The 25,789-nt window shown below is 36.3% G+C and overlaps 1 protein-coding gene across 1 annotated transcript in view; it reads left to right on the top strand.

The window, feature by feature from the left end:
• The window catches only part of slc12a2 (solute carrier family 12 member 2), a 160,929-nt gene that overhangs the window by 120,414 nt on the left and 14,726 nt on the right, over positions 1-25,789 (top strand). Inside the window, exons 15-20 of the mRNA XM_059969945.1 lie at positions 8,122-8,221; positions 9,279-9,390; positions 10,883-11,023; positions 11,870-11,976; positions 19,803-19,882; positions 21,863-22,003. Coding sequence (XP_059825928.1) covers positions 8,122-8,221; positions 9,279-9,390; positions 10,883-11,023; positions 11,870-11,976; positions 19,803-19,882; positions 21,863-22,003 — 681 coding nt within the window. The remainder of the gene's footprint in view (positions 1-8,121; positions 8,222-9,278; positions 9,391-10,882; positions 11,024-11,869; positions 11,977-19,802; positions 19,883-21,862; positions 22,004-25,789) is intronic.

The raw sequence follows: 25,789 nt of genomic DNA, 5'->3' as shown, positions 1-25,789 counted from the left end.
AGTTAATTCAGTTTTGTGGGCCAAAGAGCCTGCACTATTCTGTTTATGTTCTATATCTGCCAGGGGCTTAGCCTCTCCCAGCCTACAGATTTAAGCTTTGATGCTGCTTTTTTTTAATAAATTTTTTTTAATTGAATTTTCAAATGGTTACAGAAAAAAAAATTATCAACCCTCCCCCCCTCTTTAACCCCTCCCCCCTAACATATCCCTGTAGAAAGAAAGGAAAAAAGAAAGAAAGAATGCCTGGATATCAGAAGATCCCCACATGCTCCACGGAGTTCATAATAGCGTTAGTATATATATTTATTTCTTTCCCCAAATAATAATTTTATCTTTGGAGCACCTATATATTTAATCCTATCTTTTGTAAATAAGGGCGCCAAATTTTCAGAAATATTTCATATTTATCTCTTAAATTATAAGTAATTTTTTCAAATGGAATGCAGCTAAAAGCTATATCTATTTTCATTTTCTTAATGTATGTTAAAATTCTTTTTCTTTTCACCGGTCCATTAAGCCCATTAACATTAAAACTTAAAAAATCCAGTAAATTAGTCATTATTTTTTAACAGGGTTACTCCAGTCTATAATAATACCTAACTTTTCAACTTTTGTAGTACCTTGGGGAATCTTTTTAAAATTCTCCGTGTTGCTATGTGTCTACCCCCTGATTGTCCAGGCAAAGAAAGAAAGATTAAAGAAAAATAGATTATAAAGAAAAAAAATAACAAAATACCCCCCTACTAATGTTTTTTTTTAAACTTTTTTTATTGCATTTTTAAATGGTTACAAAGTATGAAAAAACAATGTATATAACCCATACCCCCTCCCCTTTATCCCTCCCCCCTAACTGCCCTATAGAAAAAAAAAGAAAGAAAGAAAGAATGCCTGGTTGTTGGAAGATCTCCACATGCTCCATGGAATTCGTAATAACTTTAATATGTATATTTATTTCTTTCCCCTAATAACCAATTGTTTCATCTTCAGAGCATCTATATATTTAATCCTGTCTTTTGTAAATAAGGGCTCCAAATTTTCAAAAATGTTTCATATTTATCTCTTAAATTATAAGTAATTTTTTCTAATGGAATACAACCATAGATTTCTTTCTTCCAAGAATCTATACTTAAATGTGTATCCAATTTCCAAGTAACTGCAATAGCTTTTTTGGCTACTGCCAGTGCAATTTTTATAAATTCTTTCTGATACTTATTTAGTTTGAGTTTCGGTTTTATCCCTTCAATATCACCTAGTAAAAATAATATAAAGCTATATCTATTTTCATTTTTTTAATATATGTTAAAATTCTTTTTCTTTTTATTGGTCCATTAAGCCCATTAACATTAAAACTTAAAAAATTCAATAAATTAGTCATTATTTTTATTTATGTTACTCCAATCTATAATAATACCTAATCTTTCAACTTTCATTGTATCCTGGGAAATCTTTTTAGAAGTCTCCATGTTGCTATGTGTGTCCCCACCAATCATCCAGGCAAAAGAATAGAAGAAAAATAGAAAATAAAGAAAAAAAACAAAATACCCCCCTACAAATGTTGTGAAAGAAAGGAAACACAACATTACCCCCCACTATTGTACGGGTCATGGCAATCGCCATGATTACACACGTGAATCCCGTAGTAACCGATTCAAAGCTCCCCAGCCCCCCCCCGCAACATAAAAAATATATATATAAAAAAAAACATACTATTCTCAATTAATATTTCTAAAATATTACTTTTCTCCCTTATATCGTCCTTAAATGTCCATCAGTTCCATTTGCTTTCTCTGTCTTCGTCTTTAACCATTACATTTAGAAATCTCTGCTTTTAATTAACGAAGAGATGAAAGTTTTTGTGCAAACACCTCCGCATCTTGATAATCAGAAAAAAATCTTTTTCCTTCCTCCAAAAAAATTATCAGTGTTGCTGGGTGACGCATTAAAAACTTATAACCTTTTTCCCACAAAACCTTTTTAACTGGATTAAATTCTTTCTTTCTCTTCAAAAGGTTATAACTTATATCAGGATAAAAAAGAACTGGCTTCTCAGCTATCATCAACGGACCTTTTCTTCTTTTAGCACCCTGGGCAGCCGCCCTCAAAATCTTTTCTTTATCCTGGTATCTTAAACATCTTATCAAAATTGATCGCGGATTTTGATCATCTTGAGATCTTGGTCTTAAGGCTCTATGCACCCTTTCAATCTCAATTAAAGTTTCTTCTCCCATTTCCAATTTTTCAGGAATCCATTTTTGAAAAAAATTTATTGGGTCTTCTCCTTCGGTACCTTCTTTAAGTCCAACAATTTTAATATTGTTGCGTCTACTAAAATTTTCAAGTTTATCAATTTTTCCCACGAGTTGTTTTCTTTCTGATGTCCAGGCATCATTATCATCTTCCATCCTCTTCATTCTTCCCTCCATTTCTTCCATTTTGACGTCCAAATCTATAATTTTCTTTTCCATTTTTTCCTGTTTCTTTGTCATTTTATCAAACATAGCCTCCATATTTGTTATTTTTTCTGTAATTACTTTTTGGTTACTTTTAATTACTTTTTCTAATTTTAGTAATCTATGCATTATTTGCCTCAAAGTCTTTTTTGTATTTTCAGAGGAACTTTCATCTTCTCCATCTTCGTCTGATTTTTCCAGAGAGTCCGGCTCTCTCTCAGACTCACTTTCACTGTCGGTTTCAGTCGTTGCTGGGTTTTGTAGTTCTGGTTGCTCTCTTTTGCGCATGCTCGTTCCTTTACGCTTGCGCAGTTCTCGTTGATCTTTCCCTTTAGAAATGGCCGATGCTGCCGCAGTCTCCTTTTCTGTTTCACCGGTGGTGTGTTGTACCTGAGTCCGCGGTTCTTCGGTAGAAGTAGGCCTTGATTCTGTTCCAACTTGAGCGGTCTTCGCGGTAGCAGTTTTCTTCATCCTCTGTTTATGAGGCATAGCTTAAAACAATCCGGAGTAGTTTATAAGTAACCTTAAAAAAGTATTAATTAACTTTTCTTCACTTAAACATTAATTTATTAACTTTTTTACGGGAGGGCTGGGTTCCAGCGTCTCGATCCTACGTCATCACGTGACGTCCCCCCCCCCCCCACTAATGTTGTGAATAAATAAAACACAACATTATCCCCCTCCGTTGTACGGGTCATGGCAATCACCATGATTACACACGTGAATCCTGTAGCAATCGATCCAAAGTTCCCCCAGCTCCCCCGTAACATAAAAAGTATTTATAAGAAAAGAAAAAATAATATCACTACTCTCAATTAATATTTCTCAAATTTTTACCTTTCTCCCCCTGTATCATATAATTAAGAATATATTTAAATATTCTTCTGTCCTTAAACATCCAACTCCATTCACTGTCACTGTCTTCATCTTTAATCTGTTTCACTTTTAAATCTTTGGCTATGGTTAGCGAATATTTGGAAGCTCTTGTGCAAATTCTTCTGCATCCCGATAATCAGTAAAAGATCTTCTTTTTCCGTCATCCAAAAAAATGATCAGGGTTGCCAGGTGGCACAAAATAAATTTAACCCTTTTCCCATAAAACTTTTTTCGCTAGGTTAAATTCCTTCTTTCTCTTCAAAAGGTCATAACTTATATCAGGATAGAAAAGAACTGTTTTCCCTTCTATCATCAATGGCCCGTTTCTCTTTCTGGCACGTTGGGCGGCCGCCTTCAGGATCTTTTCTTTATCTTGATATCTTAAGCATTTAATCAAGATTGATCGTGGGTTTTGATCAACTTGAGGTCTTGATCTTAAGGCTCTGTGAGCCCTTTCAATTTCAATTAACTGGGTTCTTCTTCCATTTCCAGAATCCATTTTTGAAAAAAATTTATTGGATCCTCTCACTCTATACCTTCTTTAAGTCCAACAGTCTTAATATTATTTCGTCTGTTAAAATTTTCAAGCACATCCACTTTTTCCAACAACCGTTTTCTTTCTGATGCCCAGGCAGAAATGTTATCTTCCATTTTATTCACTCTATCAATGGTGCCTCCTGTTATTTCTTCCAAGTTTTTAATTTTCTTGTCCATTTTGTCCTGTCTTTTCATCATTTTATCAAACATAATCTTCACATTTTTAATACCTTTTTTATTACTTTTAATGCTTTTAATTCATGCATTATTTGCACCAAAGATTTTTTTATGTCTCCAATATCACCTCCAACCTCTTCCTGTTGCTCCTCTTTGTTTGTCTCTTCATCTCCGTCTGATTTATCCAGAGAATCTGATTCCACCTCATACTCACTTACACCTTCAGTTCCGATCAGAACTGGAATTTGTAGTTTGGTTTGCTCGTGTTTGCACATGCCCCTTCCTTCATGCATGCTCAATTCCTGTTGCTCTTTTTTTTTGGAAACGGTTGATGTTGCGGCAGTTTTCTGTTCTGTATCGCCGGAGGTAAAATGCATTTGAGCCCGAAGCTCTTTCATGGCTGCCGGCCTTGATTCTTTTCCAACTTGTGTTGTCTTCAAAGTAGTAGTTTTCTTCTGCTTCTGTTTAGGAGACATATCTTAAGACAATCCTGAGTAGTTTAGAAGTAATTTTTAAAAAGTATTTACTAACTTTACTTCACTTAAACATTATTTTACTGTTTTTTTACGGGAGAGCTGGATTTCCACGTCTCGATCCTATGTCATCACATGACGTCCCCCGGCTTTGATGCTGCTTGAAAGAATATCATAAAGTGTTTATGCAAGAGGATTAAACTGAGGATGAGTGAACCCTGAAAGTAACAATATGGAAGAGGGAAAAATAAAACATTTCTTGAAATGAAATCCCAAGCTAATCCTAATGGCTGAATGTTTGAAATTATTGTATTGTACATCCACAAAGCTGTATTGTAACTGTTTCCTAGTTGGTTCCTTGATATACTATTTATCTTTTGTGGACTACTCTGGGTTTTTCCTGTAATTCTGGTGGCCTGTTCACAGGTTCTGCCTGCAGCCTTCTGATTACAGTGTTAGCAGTTAATGTGGTGTCATAATGATGGGCAGTGTGTTTCTCAATTGTTGTTGGTTGCTGTATCTAGACAGTGTTGCTTTAATGCAAAGAGGCTGTTTGTTAAAGTGAAAGTATTGCATTTGTGAGCAGGGAATAAAACAGAACTTTGTTCTCAGTGGAAACAATTGTTAGAATGTAGAACAGAAGATAGAACTTAAGGTAGTATCATTTGGTTGTTGTGGATCAATTTGAGATATTACAACTTAAGTTTTGGGAGGTACAGTATATTCATCAGTAATTGTTGAAGCATTTGCATAGTGGTTGCAGCAGCTCATGTGAAATTGATATTTTAAAATATGAAGTGAAATGTGGCACTACACAATTTGAAGATGTTTTAAAATATGGTTCCATAATGCACGTTGCTTTAACAAAGGCAAAATTAATCAGTGATTCATAACTGTTTTTAAAAATCTGGTTCCATCTGTTATGTGAATTTGGTAACCTGTAGAGAAAGTACTGGAAATTGGACCTGTTCTTTAATTTAAAATACAGTATATTGAGTGTATATTTATCTTTATACTTAAGTATATTGCCAAATAGTGTAGAAATTGTAAAGTAAGAAGAATGATCAACTTCCTATGTTATGACATTGTCTTCTTATAATGGCATGTTGATATTACTGGCAAGGTGTGCAATGTTCTTCTAAAAATCTTCTCTTCTGTTTCTTTCAATTATTTTGGTCACTGTCAAACATGTATTCAGACAGAAACCAGAGTTGCTATTGCTTGGGAAACTGCAAATGTCATTTTATTTTTCCCCTTCTGCTATCCACATAACTACCCATCAACCTAATAAACGGAAACAATTTTGAGGAAAACGTGTTCACTATTCTTTGTACAGAATGTACACAAGAGGCGCAACCAGTTCCTCTCTCCCACCACACCCTCAATAATTTCTCCTTCGGCTCCTCCCACTTCCTTCAAGAAAAAAGAAGAAGCCCCCTTTACACATGTCAACATGTCAGTCCATGGCCTCCTGTACTGCCACACTGAGGCCTCTCTCCGCTTGGAGGACCAACAACTTGTATTCCATCTGGGTAGTCTCCAACCTGATGGCCTGGGCATTGATTTCTCGAACTTTCAGTAATTGTTCTCTTCCCGCCTCCCCCTTCACCATTCCCCATTTCTGTTTCCTTCTCTCAACTTAACTCCTTACCTTCCCTGACCACCACCAGTCTTTGGGGATTCTCGCTCTTTCTTCCATCGCCTTCTAGCCTCTCCTGTTAGATGGCCCCCTTCCTCAGCCCTTTATCTCTTTCACCAATCGACTTCAGTCCTCCCTGTCTCTGTTTCAACCACGTACTACTTCCTTCCTTCGCCCCATCTTCTTGCTCTGACTTGTCCTAATGAAAGGTCTCGGCCTGAAACGTCAACTGCTTACTCTTTTCCATAGATGCAGCCTGTCCTGCTGAGTTCTTCCAGTATTTTATGTGTGTTCTGCTTTGGATTTCCTGCATCTACAGATCATCTTGTGTTTGTTGCACTATTCTTTGCTCTTTTGCCTATAACTTAAAGGGAGGAATTCTTTTTTGTGGCAATCTAAAACCTGATCTTGAACTGAAATAGGAAATAAATCAATTCTTAGTTAGCAAGTAGAACTTTCTGTTAAATGCAAAGAAATATTTTGCTGAATTTGGGCGTGTGCCTCTGAAACTGTGACTTGAACTGGATGACTTGTCTCTCATCCTTTGCAACTGAGGCTGGTAACAAATTTCAAATGACTGGCAGCCCTTTGGACTCTACTGATACCCACAGAGCAGTTGAAATTCGAAACTCCAAATATTTGATTTGACTAAGGTGATTAGAGTACAACTACAATGGGTTGACAGTTCAGCACTATGCCAAACAATTTGATTTTTGAGATTTATTTGAGCCAATGCGTTGATTGCTCCTTTTCATTGAGTACTTTTACTTTGGATCAAAAGAATGCAGCTGATATATAGGGAGTGTAGTTTACCTCCTCTAATTACGTTGCCAACATCCTTTTAAGATTCTTCCATGGAATTTTTCTTTTTATAAACACAACTTTGTTCTTTCTCTCCCCTCACTGAACTTACCTATTTATATTCAACTGTCTCCTTTTGCTTGCTTTCCTGCCCCAGCAATAATAATTAAAAGCCATAATCGGGCTGGAAGTTGCCATTCAAACAACATTACATTGCATTGGTGAAATGTGTTTGTAAAGGTAGAATTTATTACCAAACATCTGTTTGTCCAACGTCCATTATTGAAAGAGGTAGAAATTTCTAAGAACAAAATATTTAGAGTCTGGTTGCTCATACTAATCGTCTCTCACCAAAGCAAATACTTAAAGCTGAAGATTGGTTTTCTATTCAACCTTGAAATGAGTGTTACTAAGACTGACTATTACCATTTCTTGGCATTTTCCAGTTCTCCCTGTCTAAGCTCATCTACTGTATCTCTCATCCCCATCATGTCTTTTTTTTCTAAAGTTGACAACTCAAGAGTATTCAGATTGAGATTCAGTTCATTGTCATTTAGAAACCACAAATGCAATGCAGTTTAAAAAATGAGACAACGTTCCCCCAGAATGATATCACAAAAGCATTTGATAAAACAGACTACACCAGAAAATCCATGTAACGTTTGGCAATCCCCAATCCAGAGTCCGGAGAGGTTGCTGCATATTAATATCGCGCTACCGTCTAGTGCGTTCCCTGAAAAGAAGCTCCAAACCTGCTTTTCGCACTTCATAAAATTGAAAGAATCTAAAACATTGCTTATACTTTAACCTATTCCTATTTCTCCATCTTTGCAACTACCTCTGTTCCTACCAAAGCTTTAAGCTGTCAACATCTCCTTGTATCTCCATATCTCTTTTAGGATGTTCCTTAAAGCCAGCATTTCTTTGTGTTGCCTTTCTTTGGTTAACCTTGCACTATTTTGCAACTTTAAATGTCATATAATAACTGGTTAATATGAGATAATGTTCTGTTAATTGAACAGTATGTAGGGATGCAACAAATTAATGTTTTTTATTGTGGCTTTTGACAGGAACTATGTTGTCTGAAATATTAAAATATTCATTGATCTTGTTCTAACAATAATATTTGCAAATACTTTATACTGACATTCTTGATTCTTTTCCACAGATGTAAACTGGGGTTCCTCTACACAGGCTTTAACTTACCTGATTGCCTTGCAGCATGCTATCCGTCTTGCAGGAGTCGAAGACCATGTAAAGAATTTCAGGTAACAAGACACCATATGAATCAGTATTTCAACATTTAAGGAAAAGCTTGTAAATTGCATAGAAGATCTTGCACATTTTTCTGTCACCATTAATGATGGATTTTAGTCCATTGCCATTCTGTGCATTAAATTATAAGCTAGGAATAAAATCTATATTACATTTGCAGTATCATAAGTTTTAAAACTTTATGAAAGATGCTTTAAGTTTGAATTTGAATAGGAGCTGCAAGATCACTGCTTCATGGCTGCAGTTGGTTCTTGCATTCAATATTTTGGTTATTTAAAAAAATAATTTCGCTCTCACTGTGCATAATGAAAAACAATAGCCTTGAAGTGAAAAATTGTGCAAAATAGTAATCCTGAATTCTAATACAGCCAAGTAAATTATGGCAATCTTCATATTCCTTGAGATGCAACATTGAGTTTTGGTTGCATATCTTTTTTAGTAAAAGACTTAACATGTTAAACTGATTCTTCAGATTTATATAAAGTACTGGTCTAATATATCAACATAATCTGATAAATATATCTTACATTTATATGAACTAGTTGTATAAAGTATATATATATGTGTGTGTGTGTGTGTGTGTGTGTATTTATATATTTTTTTTCTTCACATGGAATGCATGTTTAGCATAAAGGTATCTCAAGACATCCCATGAGAAAATGGACAAAAGTTAACATTTGTAAAGCTTGTCATAAAGGTATATTTTAAGTATAATAAATGAGAAGCAAGGTAGGAAGGGAGAGTGAGTGGTGATGTGGAGTTTGAGAACTTACAGCTTGAATAAGTAAGGTGAGATAATCAATGCTGCAACAGTGCTAATCAGTGAATGTACAAGAGGTCAGGGTGTAAAAGTGCATACATCTGAGGGTTACCTATTCGCAGGCTATAGAAATGATGAGGAAACAGGAAACTGCTATTGGTGTAGCCTGAGAGCATCCACAGAGCAATTTGAAGATGAAGATTTCAGAATTTGTGATGTATTGGGGAATTGTATTGCCCAATGGATATGTAACATTCCTATATTGATTTTTATTCCAAATGATTGCACAGGCCTCAATGCCTTTTGATGACAGGTGCTCCAACATCACGTCCAGCTTTGCTCCATCTTGTTCACGGTTTCACAAAAAATGTTGGACTAGTGGTTTGTGGACATGTTCACACGGTGAGTTTGGTATATTAGCTTATTTTCAGTTGCCATCTTGCATCTCAGGGCTCATAGTTGAATTCAACAATTTGATTCTATTACACATTTTCAATATTCAAATTATTTCCTTTCACCCATGTAATTCACTGTCTTTGATTTGCACCACCTCTCTCAGTACCTTTTATTTCTCTATTCCACTCAGATTGTGACCCGCCTTTTGACTTGTACTCTGATGCAGCAATAATACCTAATGTAACATGAATAGCACTTCATCTTTTATCTTGAGCACAAATAGTGAATCCAACAGTTTCAGCTAACTGGCCTTTAGTGTTAGTCAGCCATTAACTTTTTTCAGATACCACTAGCACTGGTAGTCATTTAATCTCTCCTGGTTTCCAGTTTATCAGCAATCTTCCATTTTTATTGACTCTATCCTTTTCTTTGCAAGTTTCAACTTATTTCCGTACAAACTGTTCCCCAGTTCTGATGAAGGGGTTTTGATGTGAATTTACTCACTCCCAAGTTGATAATCCAACTATAGGGCATTTTAATGATCTTTAATTGTAGTCTTCATTACCACTTTGATGCCATTTTCGTTCCAGTTCACAACATTAGGATATAAATTTATTTTTCACTCTGTCATGATAGTTCTTAATTCCTCATTCTACCTTGATTCAAACAAGTTTAAAACTTTTACAAAGGTTTTTACAAGGGACAGAATGCTTGATAAATGCAGAACAGTGGATGCACATTTTTTCATGATAGTTGCTGGGTTTCATAATTCAAAGGCCAAATCTTTTGGTGTTTGATATATATCTGGATAACTACATAAGAATAAACTTGTAACTTCCTAAATAAGAGAGCCAATTGTTTGTTTTCTGCCTGTCCACCTGTCTCCCTCATAACTTGCGCCATTTTCTTTCTACCTGGTTCAATCAAAATGCAGGCAGCTCCCTTCCTTACGCCCATTCAGGTAACAGAAATTCTCCCTCACAGACTTGATCTATTCTGCAGTAAAGTAGCGTAGCAGTTAATGTAATGCCATTACAGCACCAGTGATCAATGGACCGGGTTCAATTTCTGCTGCGGCCTGTAAGAAATTTGTGTTTTCCCTGTGATCACATGGGTTTCTTCTGGGTGCTGTGGTTTCCTCCCATATTTGAAAAGTATATGGTTAGGGTTAGTGAGTTGTGGGCATACTATGTTGGTGCCAGACGTCACTCATTTCATCATATGTTTAAATGTACATATGCCAAAGTTAATCTTTAAGCTCTTTTAATAAAATTTCACCACTACCCAAAAACTAGAGATATAGAATAAAATATGGTTTCTTGAAATTAGTGGGGTGAGGGGTCAAAGTAAATACAAACTGTGTTTGCTTTATGGGGGAAGAAATCTGCAGCTGCCTCCGGGGTCTTCTGTATATTCTCCAATAATCAAATATGGTAGCATTTCCTAAAATATTTTTTTTCAGTAAAGTACAATTATATGAAATATTTTATTGTTTTAGGGACCACTCAGACAAGCTTTGAAGGAAATCTCTACTGATCAATCCAAATACCAACGATGGTTAATAAAAAACAAAATGAAAGCCTTCTATGCCCCTGTATATGCAGAAGACTTGCGTGAAGGAACACAGATCTTGCTGCAAGTAAGTTTTGATTTTATGCTATTATCTGTTTAGTATTTCAGATGTTTTCCTATGTCGTTTCATGGACTTTCAGTTTTGTATTACCCTTGTGGTCAGAGTACAATGATGATGAAGTCTGAAAGAATACAGATTACTCTTCCCTTAAGATTATTGATTTGTGTGTGTTGGTTGTTAATTGAAGATGAAAAGCTAAACAATGTGCGTGTACAATGGTCAATTGCCGATCTATTGTTGCATTCTCATACTCTCCATCCCTTTGTGAAAGATTAGGTTTAGACTTGGGACAAGTTCATGGAATATTATAAATGGTAATACATCATTGGTGAATTAAAGGGAAACTTTTATGCATTTAATAAATTAAGTTTGAGAGGAAAAGAATAATAAAGATTGATTAGTTCAAAACATAACACCAGAGAGACAGTGTTATGAACAATATTTTTTATAGTTTTGGTATTGAGAGCTGCTTCAAATATCGATAATAAAATAGTTTTTTCTGGTTTGGTGGTTGGTTATTTCTCCCAGGTAAATCTTGGTCTGCAATTCTATTACCAGGCAATGGTAAACAGATTCAGCAACAAAAATATGCTAGGTGTGTGCTACTGATGCTTGGCTTCTGGTATCATAAAGAAATGAATATTTTGCTGTGTTGTATAAAATTACTGCATTTCGGATTACTGCATTACACCTTTCGAATCAGTTTAAAAACATTTCCATTTTTCTCATTGTCCTATGGCTTGTGGATTTGATCATCAAATGCCCACATATGAGGACTTGTTTTTGTACTGCAGTTCAAACCAATGTTCAGATAGAAAAGTGACTTTAATTTTTTCTTTGTTTTCTTTCCAGGCTGTGGGACTTGGCCGAATGAGACCGAACACACTTGTCTTTGGCTTTAAAAAAGATTGGCGTCAGGCACTTATGAAAGATGTGGGAAATTACATAAATGCTATTCAGTGAGTTAATTTTGGTAATTACTATTCAATGGAGTAAAGTAGCATATGGAAAGTAAACTTAAGTTTTTCATGAAAAGTAAGTACAGTAGAATTTCTATAATCTAATAATCTCCAGTCAGAATTCCTGACATTTAAGCATCCCATTTACTGGGTCACTGTATCCAGGCACTCTTAAGTTACCTAGAGCTCCATTTAGAACATGGAGCATGGAATACTCTTTGTATAAAGAGCTTGCCTCTGACATCTCACCCTCCCCCACCCCGTAGTTTCCTCCAGTCATCTTAACATTATGATCCCTTGTACTAGCCATTTCCACTTTTGGGAAAAAGTTTCTGGCTATCCACTCTATGCCTTTTATCTTGTACACCTCTTTCAAGTCACCTCTCATCCTCCATTGCCCCAAAGAGAAAAGCCCTTGCTTGTTCAGCCTATCTTCATAGGACGTCCTGTAGTCCAGGCAGTATCCTGGTAAATCTCCTTTGCATCTTCTCTAAAGCTTCCACATGCTTCTAACAATGAGTGACCGGAACTACAAACGATATTCCAAGTGTAGTCTAACCAGGATTTTATGGAGCTGTAATGTTACCACCTTGCTTGTAAGGTCCATTTTCTGACTGTCAAAGGCCAACACACCATATGCTTTCTTAACAACTCCATTAACTTCTACGCCTACTTTGTGGGATCTATGGATATGGACCACAAGTTACTCTAAGAATCCTGCTATTAATTCCATATTCTGTCTTCTAATTCGATCTGCCAAAATGAATCACTGCTCACTTTTCCAGGTTGAACTTCGACTGTTCAGCCCACCTCTGCATCTTGGCAATTGCAACCTACAACAACCTTCTACACTATCATCAACTCTACTGACCTTCATGTCATCTGTCTGCAAACTTTCTAAACTATCCTTCCACTTCCTCAGCAAATTACAAAGAGCAAGAGCCCCAAAAAAATACACTTGTGGAACACCACTGGTCACTGACCTCCAAGCAGAATATGCTCCATCTGTTACCACCTTCTGCCTTCTTTGGCCAGTTCTGTATCCACACAGCCAAGTCTCATTGAATCCCATGACTCCTGACTTTCTGAATGAGCCTACCATGAGGAACCTTATCATACACCTTACTCACATCCATATACGCCACATCCACTACTCTACCTTCATCGATGTACTTTTACACATTCTCAAAGAATTCAATCAAGCTCATTAGGCATGACCTGCCCCTTACAAAACTATGCTGACTATCCAAAGTTCAAAGTAAATTTTATTATTAAAGTGCAGAATAGTAACTATAACAGGATCAAAGATCAACCAGAGTGCAGAACACAACAAACTGCAAATACACATATAAATAAATAGCAATAAATAACCAGAACATGAGATTATTGGTTGTGGAAACATTTAAGTGATGTGGCAAATGAGTGTAGTTATCACTCTTTTATTCAAGAGCCCAGTGTTTGAGGGATAGTAACTGTTCTTGAACCTGGTGGTATCCTATCCTTAGTCAACCATTGCTTCTCCAAATACTTGTAAATACTATCTGTAGGAACCCTCTCCAATAATTTGCTTATCTCTCTCTCTCTCTCTCTCTCTCTCTCGCTCTCTCTCTCTTGCTCTCTCTCTCTCTCGCTCTCTATTAATTTTTAAACAAACATAAATGAAACATGAATATAGAGTTTGAGAGTACATAGTTAATAGTTTAAATAAACATTCAAATAGATGATAATCAATATATAATAACCTCCCAAACATAGTAATTACGAACAAAAGAAGTTTAAAAAAAAGAGAAAAAAAACTAACCAACATGGGCCATTGCATTATGTCAAATATACACAGTAGTGCCAATAACTCCGTACCTCCATCCAAGTAATTAAGGATAATAAAAGTGAGGTTTAGGAAAAGACAATTTAACTCATATGAAAATGTTGAATAACTGGTCTCCAAGTTTCTTCAAATTTAACTGAAGGATCAAAGACAACACTTCTAATTTTTTCTAAGCTCAAACAAGAGATAGTTTGAGAAAACCACTGAAGTATAGTTGGAGGATTAATTTCTTTCCAATTCAATAGAATAGATCTTCTAGCCATTAATGTAACAAATGCAATCATCCGTCGAGCTGACGGGGATAAACGACTATTATCCACCATTGGTAAACCGAAAATTGCAGTAATAAGATGTGGTTGTAATTTGATATTCAGAACTGTTGAAATAATACCGAAAATATCTTTCCAGTAATTTTGCAAACAAGGGCAAGACCAAAACATGTGGGTCAATGAAGCAACTTCAGAATGACATCTGTCACAGGTTGGATTAACATAAGAATAAAATCGAGCAAGTTTATCCTTAGACATATGAGCTCTATGTACAACCTTAAATTGTATTAGGGCATGTTTAGCACAAATAGAAGAAGAATTGACTAATTGTAAAATTTTCTTCCACTGCTCAGTGGGTATAAGACAATGAAGTTCTTTTTCCCATCTTAATTTTTTCTGGCTGTATTTTCATGATCATATTATAAATGGTGGTTACTAAACCCTTCTGACAAGGATTCAGAGCTAAAATTTTCTCTGTAATGTCCGATGGATGTAATTTCGGAAAAGACTGTAACTCACTATTCAAAAAATTTCTAACTTGCAAATATCTAAAAAAATGAGTTTTAGGTAAATTATATTTATTAGATAGCTGTTCAAAGGACATAAAACTATTATCTAAAAATAGATCACGAAAACATGTTATATCTTTTGTTTTCCATAAAACAAAGGCTTGATCCATAAAAGAGGGCCGAAAAAGAAAGTTAGATATTATGGGGCTTGATAAGATAAACTTATTCAAGCCAAAAAATTTACGAAATTGAAACCATATTCGCAATGTATGTTTAACTATAGGGTTAGTTATTTGTTTACTCAATTTAGATAAAGAAAAAGGAAGTAAAAATCCTAACATTGAAAACAATGAAAAGTCTTGTACAGATTTACATTCCAAATTTACCCATTGTGGGCAAGCTGCTATAGTCGATTCTTGTGTCCAAAATATTAAATATTGTATATTAACTGCTCAATAGTAAAATCTCAGGTTTGGCAAAGCCAAACCACCCTCCTTCTTAGGCTTCTGTAAATATTTTTTGCTTAGTCTAGGATTTTTATTCTGCCACAGATAGGAAGATATTTTGGAGTCAATTATATCAAAAAAAGATTTAGGAATAAAAATTGGTAATGCTTGAAATAAATATAAGAACTTGGGTAATACCATCATCTTAATAGCATTAATCTGACCAACCAATGACAAAGATAATGGAGACCACCTGGTAACAAGTTGCTTAATTTGGTCAATTAAAGGTAAAAAATTAACTTTAAATAAATCTTTATGCTTTTTGGTAATTTTAATACCAAAATAAGTAAAATAATCTGTGACAACTCTAAATGGTAAATGTTTATAAATTGGAACTTGCATATTTAATAGAAATAATTCGCTCTTATTAAAATTCAATTTGTAACCAGAAAATTTACTAAACTGAGCAAGCAAGGACAAAATAGCAGGAATAGATCTCTCTGGGTCGGATATGTATAGTAACAAATCATCAGCATATAATGATAACTTATACGTCCCTTCCCCACGAGTAATACCCAAAATATTAGGTGACTCACGAATGGCTATAGCTAAAGGTTCCAAAACAATGTCAAATAATAATAAAGGACTTAAGAAAAACTCGCTAGTCCATAATTCCTAGGGTTGTCCCTAGTCCCTTTGTTGAACAAAGGAATAACATTTGCCAACCTCCATTCATCTGCTACTATTCCTGTGGCCAGTAAGGACTTGATGTTCTTTACTAATGTCACAGCAATCTCTTTCCTCACTTCCCCTACTAACCTGGGATATACTCCATCCAGCTCTGGAGACTTGTCTATTTTAATGTGTTACAAAAGTTCAAACACTTCTTTTTTCTTAACATCAATATGTTCAAGCATATCAGCCTTGTTTTATAATATCTTCATAAATGTTAAAGTACTACTGGTGAATACTGAAACAAATTATTCATTCAGAACCTCCACTGACTCATTCAAATCCAGGCATATTTCCTCTATTATCCCCGATAGGTTGTAACATCACTTTAGTCATCCTCCAGTTCTTCATATACATGCAGAATGCCTGGGGCTTTCCTTAATCCTACTGACCAACGCCTTCTCTTGCCCCCTTCCATCTCTCCAAAGGCCTTCCTGGCTACCCTATAATTCTTCCTAAACCGTAAGTAAGCTTCTTTCTTACCTTGACTAGAAATTCTACGCCCCTTGTCAAACACGGTTTCTTCACCCCGACATCCTTTCCCTTCCTCAAATGGTCAAATCTATCCAGAACCACTAGCCAGTGCAACTTAAACAATCTCCACATTTCTGTTATGCATTTTTCCTAAGTCTATCTATTTGCAATTTATACACTCCAGTTCCTGCTTGCACTCCCTTAAAATTATTAAACGGAAATGAATAGTTAAAATTTCAACTTTGTGATCTTGCATTGGAATTAGAAATCATTAGCAATGTGGGCAACACTGTGGCACAGCTAGTAGAAGTACTGTTTCACAGCTCAAGACTCTGGTTCAGTTCTGTACTTGGGTGCTGTCTACCTGGACTTTACACAATATCCACCAATGTCCACGGGTTAGTAGGTTAATTGAGCACTGTAAATTTCCACTAGTGTATAGGTGAGTGATGGAATCTGGATGTGTCGATGAGAATGTGGGGAAGAAATCGATGCGTTTTGGTGTAAATGGGATGCCAGTGGCCATCTTAGATTTGGTTGGCCAAAAAGCCTATTTCCATTCTGTATCTCTCCATGAACCTACAGATATATTAATGTGAATATGTTGGGGTAACAATGTTGAGTAACATACAGTAATCTGGAAAATCCACCAATCTAGTAACATTGATGTCTCCAAAGTGCACAAATATGGGATTTTATTGTACAGGGCCTTATAAAAGCATTCAACTCCCAACTCTTTGTTCAGCTTTTCAAGTTGATGAAGGCAGGGCAATGGGTGTGTTCTACATGACTTCAGCAATGCATTTGAGAAGATCCCACATGGGAGGCTTGGTCAAGAGGGTTCAATCTTTTGGTATTCAAGATGAGGTAATAAATTGAATTAGACATTGGTTTGGCATTAGAAGTCAGATAGTGGTTGTAGATGGTTGCCTCTTTGACTTGGAGGCCTGTGACCAGTGGTGTGCCACAAGGATCAGTGCTGGGTCTGTTGTTGTTTGTCATCTCTATCAGTGATCTAGATGATAATGTGGTTAACTGGATCAGCAAATTTGTGGGTGACGTCAAGAATGGGGGTATAGTGGACAGCAAGGAAGACTATCAAAGGTTGCAACAAGATCTGAACCAGCTGGGAAAATGGGATGGAAAATGGCAGATGGAATTTAATACAGAGAAGTGTGCGGTGTTGCACTTTGGGAGGACCAGCCAAGGTAGGACTTGCAGTGAGCAGTAGGGCATTGATGAGTGCAGTAGAACAAGGGGATCTGGGAATACAGATCCATAATTCATTGAAAGTGGCGTCACAGTTCTAAAAAAAAGCTTTTGGCACATTGGGCTTCATAAATCAGAGTATTGAGAACAGGAGTTGGGATGTTATGTTGAAGTTGTAAAGGACATTGAGGCCTAGTTCGAAGTGTCATGTGCAGTTTTGGTCACATGCTTGTAGAAAAAATGTAAATGAGATCAAATGGGTATAGAGAAAAGCTTACAAGGATATTGGTGGGAGTTGAAGAACTGAGTTATCAGGAAAGATTGAAAAGTAGAGAATTTTATTCTCTGGAATGAGGAAAATTGAGGTGTACAGATAGGATAAATGAAAGCAGGCTTTTTCCACTGAGGGTGGGTGAGACCAACTAGTTTTATGGGTTAAGGGTGAAAGGTAAAATGTTTAATGTAACCAGCAGTTTAAATGGTTTGGCATGGACTAGATGGGGCAAAGGGCCTGTGTTATAGTTTTTGATGACTCTGAAGTAAGTGAGTATTACAACCATTTATCTGAGAATTTTTATTTACGAATCACATGCTTCCCCCCCCCCCCCCCACTGTGGAGCCCCAAAAACAGGGAAAATTGTAAAGCATGAAAAAATATAAAAATTCAAAAACTGATCTGTCAGCAGATCAAAAGTATTCATCCCCCTTTCCTCAGTATTTATTTGAACCACCTCCTGCAGCTTTTACAGCCAGTAGTCTCTTTTGATAAGTCTCTATTAGCTTTGCACAATGTAATGGAGCAAGATTTGCCCATTACTGTTTGCAGAATTGCTCAAGTTGGGGAGCAGCAGTTGTCCGCAGTCTTGAGGTCTTGACAGAGATATTCGATCGGGTTAAAGTCAGGACGCTGAACCACTCAAGGTCATCAATTTTCTTAATTTTAAACCACTCCATGGTTGCGCTGGAAGTGTGCTTTGGATCGTTGTCTTCCTGAAAGGCAAACATCCTCCCCAGTTTAAGCTTTCTGGCAGAGGTTAGCAAGCTTTTATCCAGGATCTCTCTGTATTTAGAAGCATTCATTATTCCATCAAACCTGACCAGATTCTCAGTCCCTGCTGCCGAAAAGTAACCCCATATCATAATGATGTTACGTCCATACTTTACAGCAGCGATTGTGTTGACTGTTGCTTGGAGTTGAGGCCAAAAAGTTCCAAATTTAACCTCATCCAGTCAGAAGACCTTCTTCCACATCTTGACATTATCTTCTCAGTCATGCTTTGCAAAGTCTGTACGGACAAGGATATGCTTTTTTTTGTTTTAGCCAGGGCTTCTTCCTTGCCACTCTTCAATTAAATACCTTTATTTGTGCAATGCCTTGGAGATTATGAAGCCATGAGCTTCATCTTGAATTGCAGCCACTGACTTCTTCAGCTCACTCAGTGACTGTTGGTGTCACAGTAGTCTCTCTTACAAGTGCCAATCTTCAGTGACTAAGTTTAGAGGGGCAGCCTGGCCTAGACAGTGAAGCTTCATATTTTACCCACTTTTGCATGATGGACTGCACTGAGCTCTAAGGTATGTTCAGTGTCTTTGAAACAAGTGTTGTACCATTCCCCAGCTAGATTTTTGCCTCTGTATTATCATTTCCCTAACTTGTCTTGAATGCTCTTTTGTCTTAGTTTTGGTTTGTTCTGGTGGAAATTTACCATACTTCTGGACCATCCAGAGAGGGGTATTCTTATGAATTGTTTGAAAACAGCTGATGTTCCAATTTTCTACATCATCAAATTGGGTGAATTAGTAAGGTAATACAGCATATTGCTTCAGAGGAAAGTTAGCATAGGGGATGAATACATTTTCAACATCTCAATTTTATTTTCTTATTTTCAGTAAATCATTTATTTTGGAATTTTTCTTCTGATTTGATATACTGCGCAGTGCTTTGTAGATTAGCTCAAAAACGCTACTTCAGTATATTTTAATTTCAGAAAATAAGAGTGAAATGTGAAGATAATTGTGGAGGTTGAATACTTTTTCAAGGCACTGTATATAGCTAATGTGCCTATAATTTTGGACCCCATTGCATTTTTTTTAAATAGCTTTGTTCTTCTGTAAGAAATTCCAGTGTTTTGAACAAACTAAATTTTCTCAATGTTACATGAACCTTTATAATCACTTCATCAAATCAGTAGATGAACCCCATATATTTACTGCCTTTGGTTACTTTAAACATCTCAAAGTATAAATAAGTTTTTGTTATGTGTAACAAAGGCTCATTAAATATGGTGCCTTAATAAGGCTAAATATTTTGTTTCTAGTGTGTAGTTAATAATTGTTCTTGTAATGCATATTTTCTTTGCAGTGATGCATTTGACTATCAATATGGAGTGGTTGTCATTAGACTAAAGGAAGGCTTTAATATTTCTCACCTTCAAGCACAAGGTGAGATCTTATTTTAGATCTGCAATCCATTTAATGCTGTAGAATGATTGTGTATTTTGGGGAGGGAAGTGTGAAGAATGTTAACATGCTATTGAAAATACAAATTCTGATTTTTTTTCCACTGTTTATGCATTAATGGCATTAGGAATTTTGATCAGTTGCTAGGCATAGTATGGGGAAATGAGATACATGTGAAGATTAGTAACATTTAAATTGGTGTTGCCAGTGACCATCTATGTCCATTCTTGCCTCATTTTGTATCTTGTATACACACTATCTTGAGGTGTAAATGTTAACTTCTCAGCTTGGAGAATGCTTTATACCTATCACGAGAAATGATTCAGAATACTCATATGTATTATTTACATATTTGAATCAAGGAATCAGCTTCTTGCCAATCACCTTGAACTAGATTGAACTGACTACCTTTTTTTTACCATCAGTTTGTTATGGTTTCTGCTGTATCACTCTCTGCATATACAGTGGATTCTGGTTAATTGGGCCATTGGTTACTCGGGGCAGCTGCTTGTATGGGGTAACTCTTAATGAACAGACACGAATCAATAACATAGCTGGGATTCCCTTCGTTTATTTGGGACAGTGCCGCTTAACTAGGATGTGAGACTGTTGCTGAGCAGTTCTAAATAGTGTCAGTGCTGTTGTGTGGCTATTGGACACTGCATTGTGATAGAGTGAACAGTTTTTAAATGGTGTGTGCTGGTGTTCAAAGCGGTGATGTTTGTAACTGATAGTTAGCAAGAAATAAGCAGTAAGACAATTTTGAACAGTTTGGCTTACTGCAGTTTTGAGCGTTCAGGCTTGGAGATGCCAGAAATGGCCAGGAGTGAAAATGAAACTATTTGATGACAACAACAAGCCAGAAACTATGAAAAATTTGAAGGTATCAATTTGAAGGTAACAATCATCTTAAATGTTACAATGAAAATAAAGATTTGGAGGATACAATCATCAGAAGTATTGTATAGAGGCAGTCCATTATCTGCACTAGACATGTGTGCTGATTTTGTTTAAAGAACATAGCAGTGTACTCTGGATTAATTCCTCGGTTAGTAATTATTAGGTACTAATACACAGCTTTAAGGTACTAATTTGTTCTGTATTTTATTTAAATACGTAATTCGTTACTCAGTTAAACAATTTTTTTATATATACCTTTTAAACTATTTCCACGAAACTTCTGCCATTTGTGGCAATCACTTATGTTGGGCCAAAATGCACTGGTTCCAAATTGTCCCAATTAACCATAATCCACTGTACCTTGTTATTACAAGTATGCTAGCGCTGCTGATACATTTTAAATTTTTGGGCATTTCGGATAAACTTAGATTTTGACAAACATGGTAATAAGTCCCACGCATAGATTCTTTATCTATTCAAAAATACTTAACTGGTTTCCCTTGAGTGTTGTTCTGTTTTCTGACCTTCTGCCTCATGCCTGCAGCTAATACATTTTTTGAAAGTTCTAAGTGAACAAGAATTAAAGTGTACTAAGGTGCTTAAAATTTGTATTCTTTAGAAAAGGACAAATAAACTTAAAGATAGGGAAAACTGGACCAAATCGAATGGTTTTAGTAGTTATTTAAAAGAAAACCCATAAAGAAAGGTTTTATTGTTTGTACTGTACTTTAGTCGACTGTTCAAATTACATCCTGTTTGATCTTATCATTATTACATAATCTTTCTTTGAAATCTTGTGAGCTTGATTTACTCAGTGTTGATTTTCCTCCTTGCTGTTGTGTTTACAACCAAGCTAGGCCTAGAGCATGGTGGAGAACAGATGTATTAATGTGGAAGGGACATTGTATTGTAATGGATATAATCTTCTTCTCCACTTCTACAGTTCCTTTTACTGAACTTAAATGTCTCTCAAATCATGAACATATTCAAAATATTGACATAACTAAGAAAACAGATCTAACATTTATTTGTTATTGCTGTCCATTACTTTCATTTGTACAGAAGAACTGTGCACTTCTCAGGAGAAACCTGCTCATCCCAAGGATGTAGTAGTTAATCTAGAACATTCTGATGCTGACTCTAAGCCATCTTCTAAATCTGTGAGTGAAACCAATAGCCCAGCAGTGTCACAAGAACACAAAGGTAAAGATTTGCATTCAGTACAGATTGGTATAAAATGGCAGTGTTGACTTAGTCTTTTTTTTTAAATTGATCTTTGCCAGTTTCAAGAAAATAAAAAAATAAATATATATAGATTTTCTTTTGAAGACATTTCAGTAGAACTGTTGGAGCTGTGCTGCTTTTAAAAGAATAAGAAGAAAATAATTAGCCTCTTTTGTAAGTTCCACAGTTGACTAGATGTTAATTATTTTTTCCTGATATTTCCAATATTCTGTATTTCCCTCCATCTGTATATGGGGAATTTTCATTTTTATTTAAGAAAAAGGTCTGTTTCTTGAGCACGGTGCCGAAGTATCTCTTTAATATATTAACTTGGTAACAGGATAATTCCAGTAATTTAGAAGTATTTCCATCTTGCTGAATAGAATGCTTTAATAGTGTTCTGAGCTACAAGGCAGAAAAGACTCCAACTAGTGTAGGTCCAAAACTAAAAACTGATCTGTCGTCCTGAGCTTTTTGGGGTGGGTTAAGTAACTTAAGGAGAAGTAGGATTAAGTTACAATACATTTGAGCAAAGTGAGCGCAACTGGTGGAGGGGAATCTCTGACCTGATGAAGAGTCTTAGCCCAAAAAGACGACTCTTTATTCTCCAAAAATGCCACCTGACCTGTTGAGATCCTCCAGCATTTTGGGTCTGTTCCTCTGGATTTCCAGCATCTGCAGAATATTTTGTGTTTATAACCTTTCATGTCTTTGAATACCTCCAGTAGTAGTGACAAAGCACAATATCCACCTGCAATCTCGTTATAATAGCTGGAATTTCATTGATAGGCTCACTTTACTGAAAACAAATGACCATTTAGTGGTGATAACTGACCCTTAGAATTTGATTTTGGGTACAACCAAATATTCCCCATCTGAATGTCATTAAATTAGCAAACATTTGATGGTTGAAGCAGTAATCTGTTTTGCAGAAGTTGCCAAAATGACTCAATCGCTGAGAGGAAGTAAGTGTGGTAGCAGTCATTTTGTCTTAAATCAAGGTAAAAGCATTCCTATCTGCAAGAGATTTTGTATAACTTTTAATATAGATTTTATATTTATATAAAAAAAACTTTTAAAATGACTCCCACTGAGTTGTTGTAGATTATTTGTAGAATAAACCATACTTCACAACCTGTGGCTAATTAGAGATGAAGAATGGATTCATGCCCTGGCTATAGACAAGGAAGAGGCCCAGAGGCTTAGGTTGGCAGTGGTGCGATTGCACTGAGAAGGTTTGTGACAGCTTCACCACCAGTCACTGCAATTTAATATAAATATTTGCCAATGATCACAATTCACAAATTTTATTTTATCACCAATAAACAAATGAATTTAAAATATCATCACAAATACATTGCAAATAAATTCCCTCAAAATACAGATCAAAATCATGTGTGATTCATATGGTTAAATCATACTGTGTAAAATGATGTTGCTATCTGTTTTGATGACTTACCCAATAATGTATCCTGTGGTTGTCAAGTGCTTGCTTGCTTTATTCCTGCTTGTGCATCTTAAATACCTTGTGCAGTGATAGCAAATAGTGTTGTACAGATACGTACAAATGAATGCATCAGGCAGAGTATATTAATTCATGAATGTGGAGAAATATAATAGCTGAGACTTCTGTTCATGAACCTGACACACATTTTGTTAATGTCAATGAAATTCGCCCCTTCCATCAAACCTGGAATTGCCACTCTTAGAACATTCTCTGGGATGTCAAATATCTACAAATATGATTATACTTAAATTTAGGATAGGAAAAATTATAGGTGTACTTTTCAACTTGAGCATCCCTACTGAATTGAGGGTGCCTTACTTCACTGATAATTCTGACATGACAAATGAAGCAAAGTGGGATCTACTGACTGCCATAGGTGGCAGGAGCTGGCTGATGGAGCAGGTGGGTGCTATGGACAGTGATATGCTCTTTCTGTATTTTCATTGGGCTTCCATATGCTCCTATTGAAGAGATTCCAGGTTCTAGGTGTCATCTAGTAAGCGTGTCAGAACTACCAATGGAGCATATGAAGATAATCTATTATTTAATACACAAGTGACTGCTATTCACTATTTCCAATCCCCCTCTCCACCCCCCCCCCCCCCCCGCCCAACCTTTGCCACTAGGATTGGTAGCAGTCGGTCTTTAAATCAAATGCTTCATTATTTAAACTTGGTTTACTGAGGTAGTAAAGTATAACAGCATAAAACCAAGCATTTTAGCTGATCTAGTCCATGCCAGCTCGATCTTCCACCTAGTCCCAACTACCTGAGCCTGGACTATACCCCTTCATAACTTTCTGATGCATTTTCCTGTATAAACTTCGCCTAATTGTTACAGTACAACTTGATTCTACCACTTCCACTAGCAGCTCATTTCACACTTTTATCTCTGAAGTGAACAAGTTCCACCTCAGATTCCCCTTTAAATTTTCATTTTTTACCTAAAGCCTGATGTCTAGTTCTTATCTCACTCAACCTGAGGGTGAAAAAACCTGCAGGCATTCACACTACCTCTGCCCTTCATAATTTTGTATACCTCTCCCACATTCCATTAAATAAAGTCCTAACCTATTCAACCTTTCCATATAATCGATCCCTACAGCAAGCTCTAGACTCAGGCCTCCAATCAGAGATAACCAGCTACTACCACTCCTGTCTTCTCCTGCTAAGCCACTGTTGAATCCAGTTGACAACTTCATCCTGAATGCCAAGCAACTTAACCTTCTGGACCAGCCTTCCATGTGAGACTTTGTGAAATGCCTTGCTAAATTCCATGTAGACAGTGTCCACTGCCTTTACTTCATCAGCCTTCTTGGTAACCTCCTTAAAAAGCTCTGTAAGATTGATCTGCCATGCAAAAGCTATGTTGACTCTTCCTAATCAGGCCCTACCTATCCAAATATTTTATATATTTTATATATATCGAATAACGGCAAGTCGTGAGACCCTGAGAGTAGGTCCCTTTCCCGCAAAGAACTGAAGTCAGCGTGTAACTCCAGGTCAGGGTCTTCAAAAGAACCCTGACAAGGAAAAATAGTTATTATTAACAGAAATGGAGCTGTTTCTGAAGATGCAAGCAAAGGAGTCACCATTAGGTGCCATTGTCTCCTAAGCTGACTAATTCAACGTGAGATCAATATTTTCTAAATTGTAAACATTTTAGCACTAAACATCCAAGCATCTGAAAGACAAATATATGTTAGGGAGTACAAATGGAAGTTGGCCACAGAAAGAAATGTGGTTAACTTTCTGCTAGATTGAACTGGTTCAGATATTTACAAAAAAACACCTGAATGTTGGAACTCTTTTGGTGCATTTCAATGGAGAAGTGCTACAGATTTAAATTAAATATTTTACTTCATCATGGCAGAGGATCATTAATGCTGTAGGATTTAATGAGTTTGAGACAGCAGAGAGTACTTTTAAGTTTATTTGAGCGTCTTTTCTCACACTGGGTGAATTTTAAAGCATGGACGGTAATCTTCAATTTTATTTTGTGATCCCAACATAATGGGACGCCACAGTTAGCATGACCATACTATGGTTTGGGTGTCTGAGTTCAATTCTGATGTCATCTGTAAGGAGACTGTACGCCCTCCCCCTGGAATGTGTGGACTTTCTCTCCGTGTTTCAGTTTCCTCCCACAGTCCAAAGATGTACCAGTTAGTAGGTTAATTGGTCAGTGTAAATTTTCCCAATTTTCCCGTGAGCTAAACCAGGAGTTGCTGGGCGTCAGAGCTTGATGGGCCAGAAGAG

The sequence above is a fragment of the Hypanus sabinus genome, chromosome 5, assembly GCF_030144855.1.
Source record: "Hypanus sabinus isolate sHypSab1 chromosome 5, sHypSab1.hap1, whole genome shotgun sequence".
NCBI lineage: Eukaryota > Metazoa > Chordata > Chondrichthyes > Myliobatiformes > Dasyatidae > Hypanus > Hypanus sabinus.
Note: the sequence above shows the minus strand (reverse complement) of the source record. Positions and strands in the feature narration are given on the sequence as shown.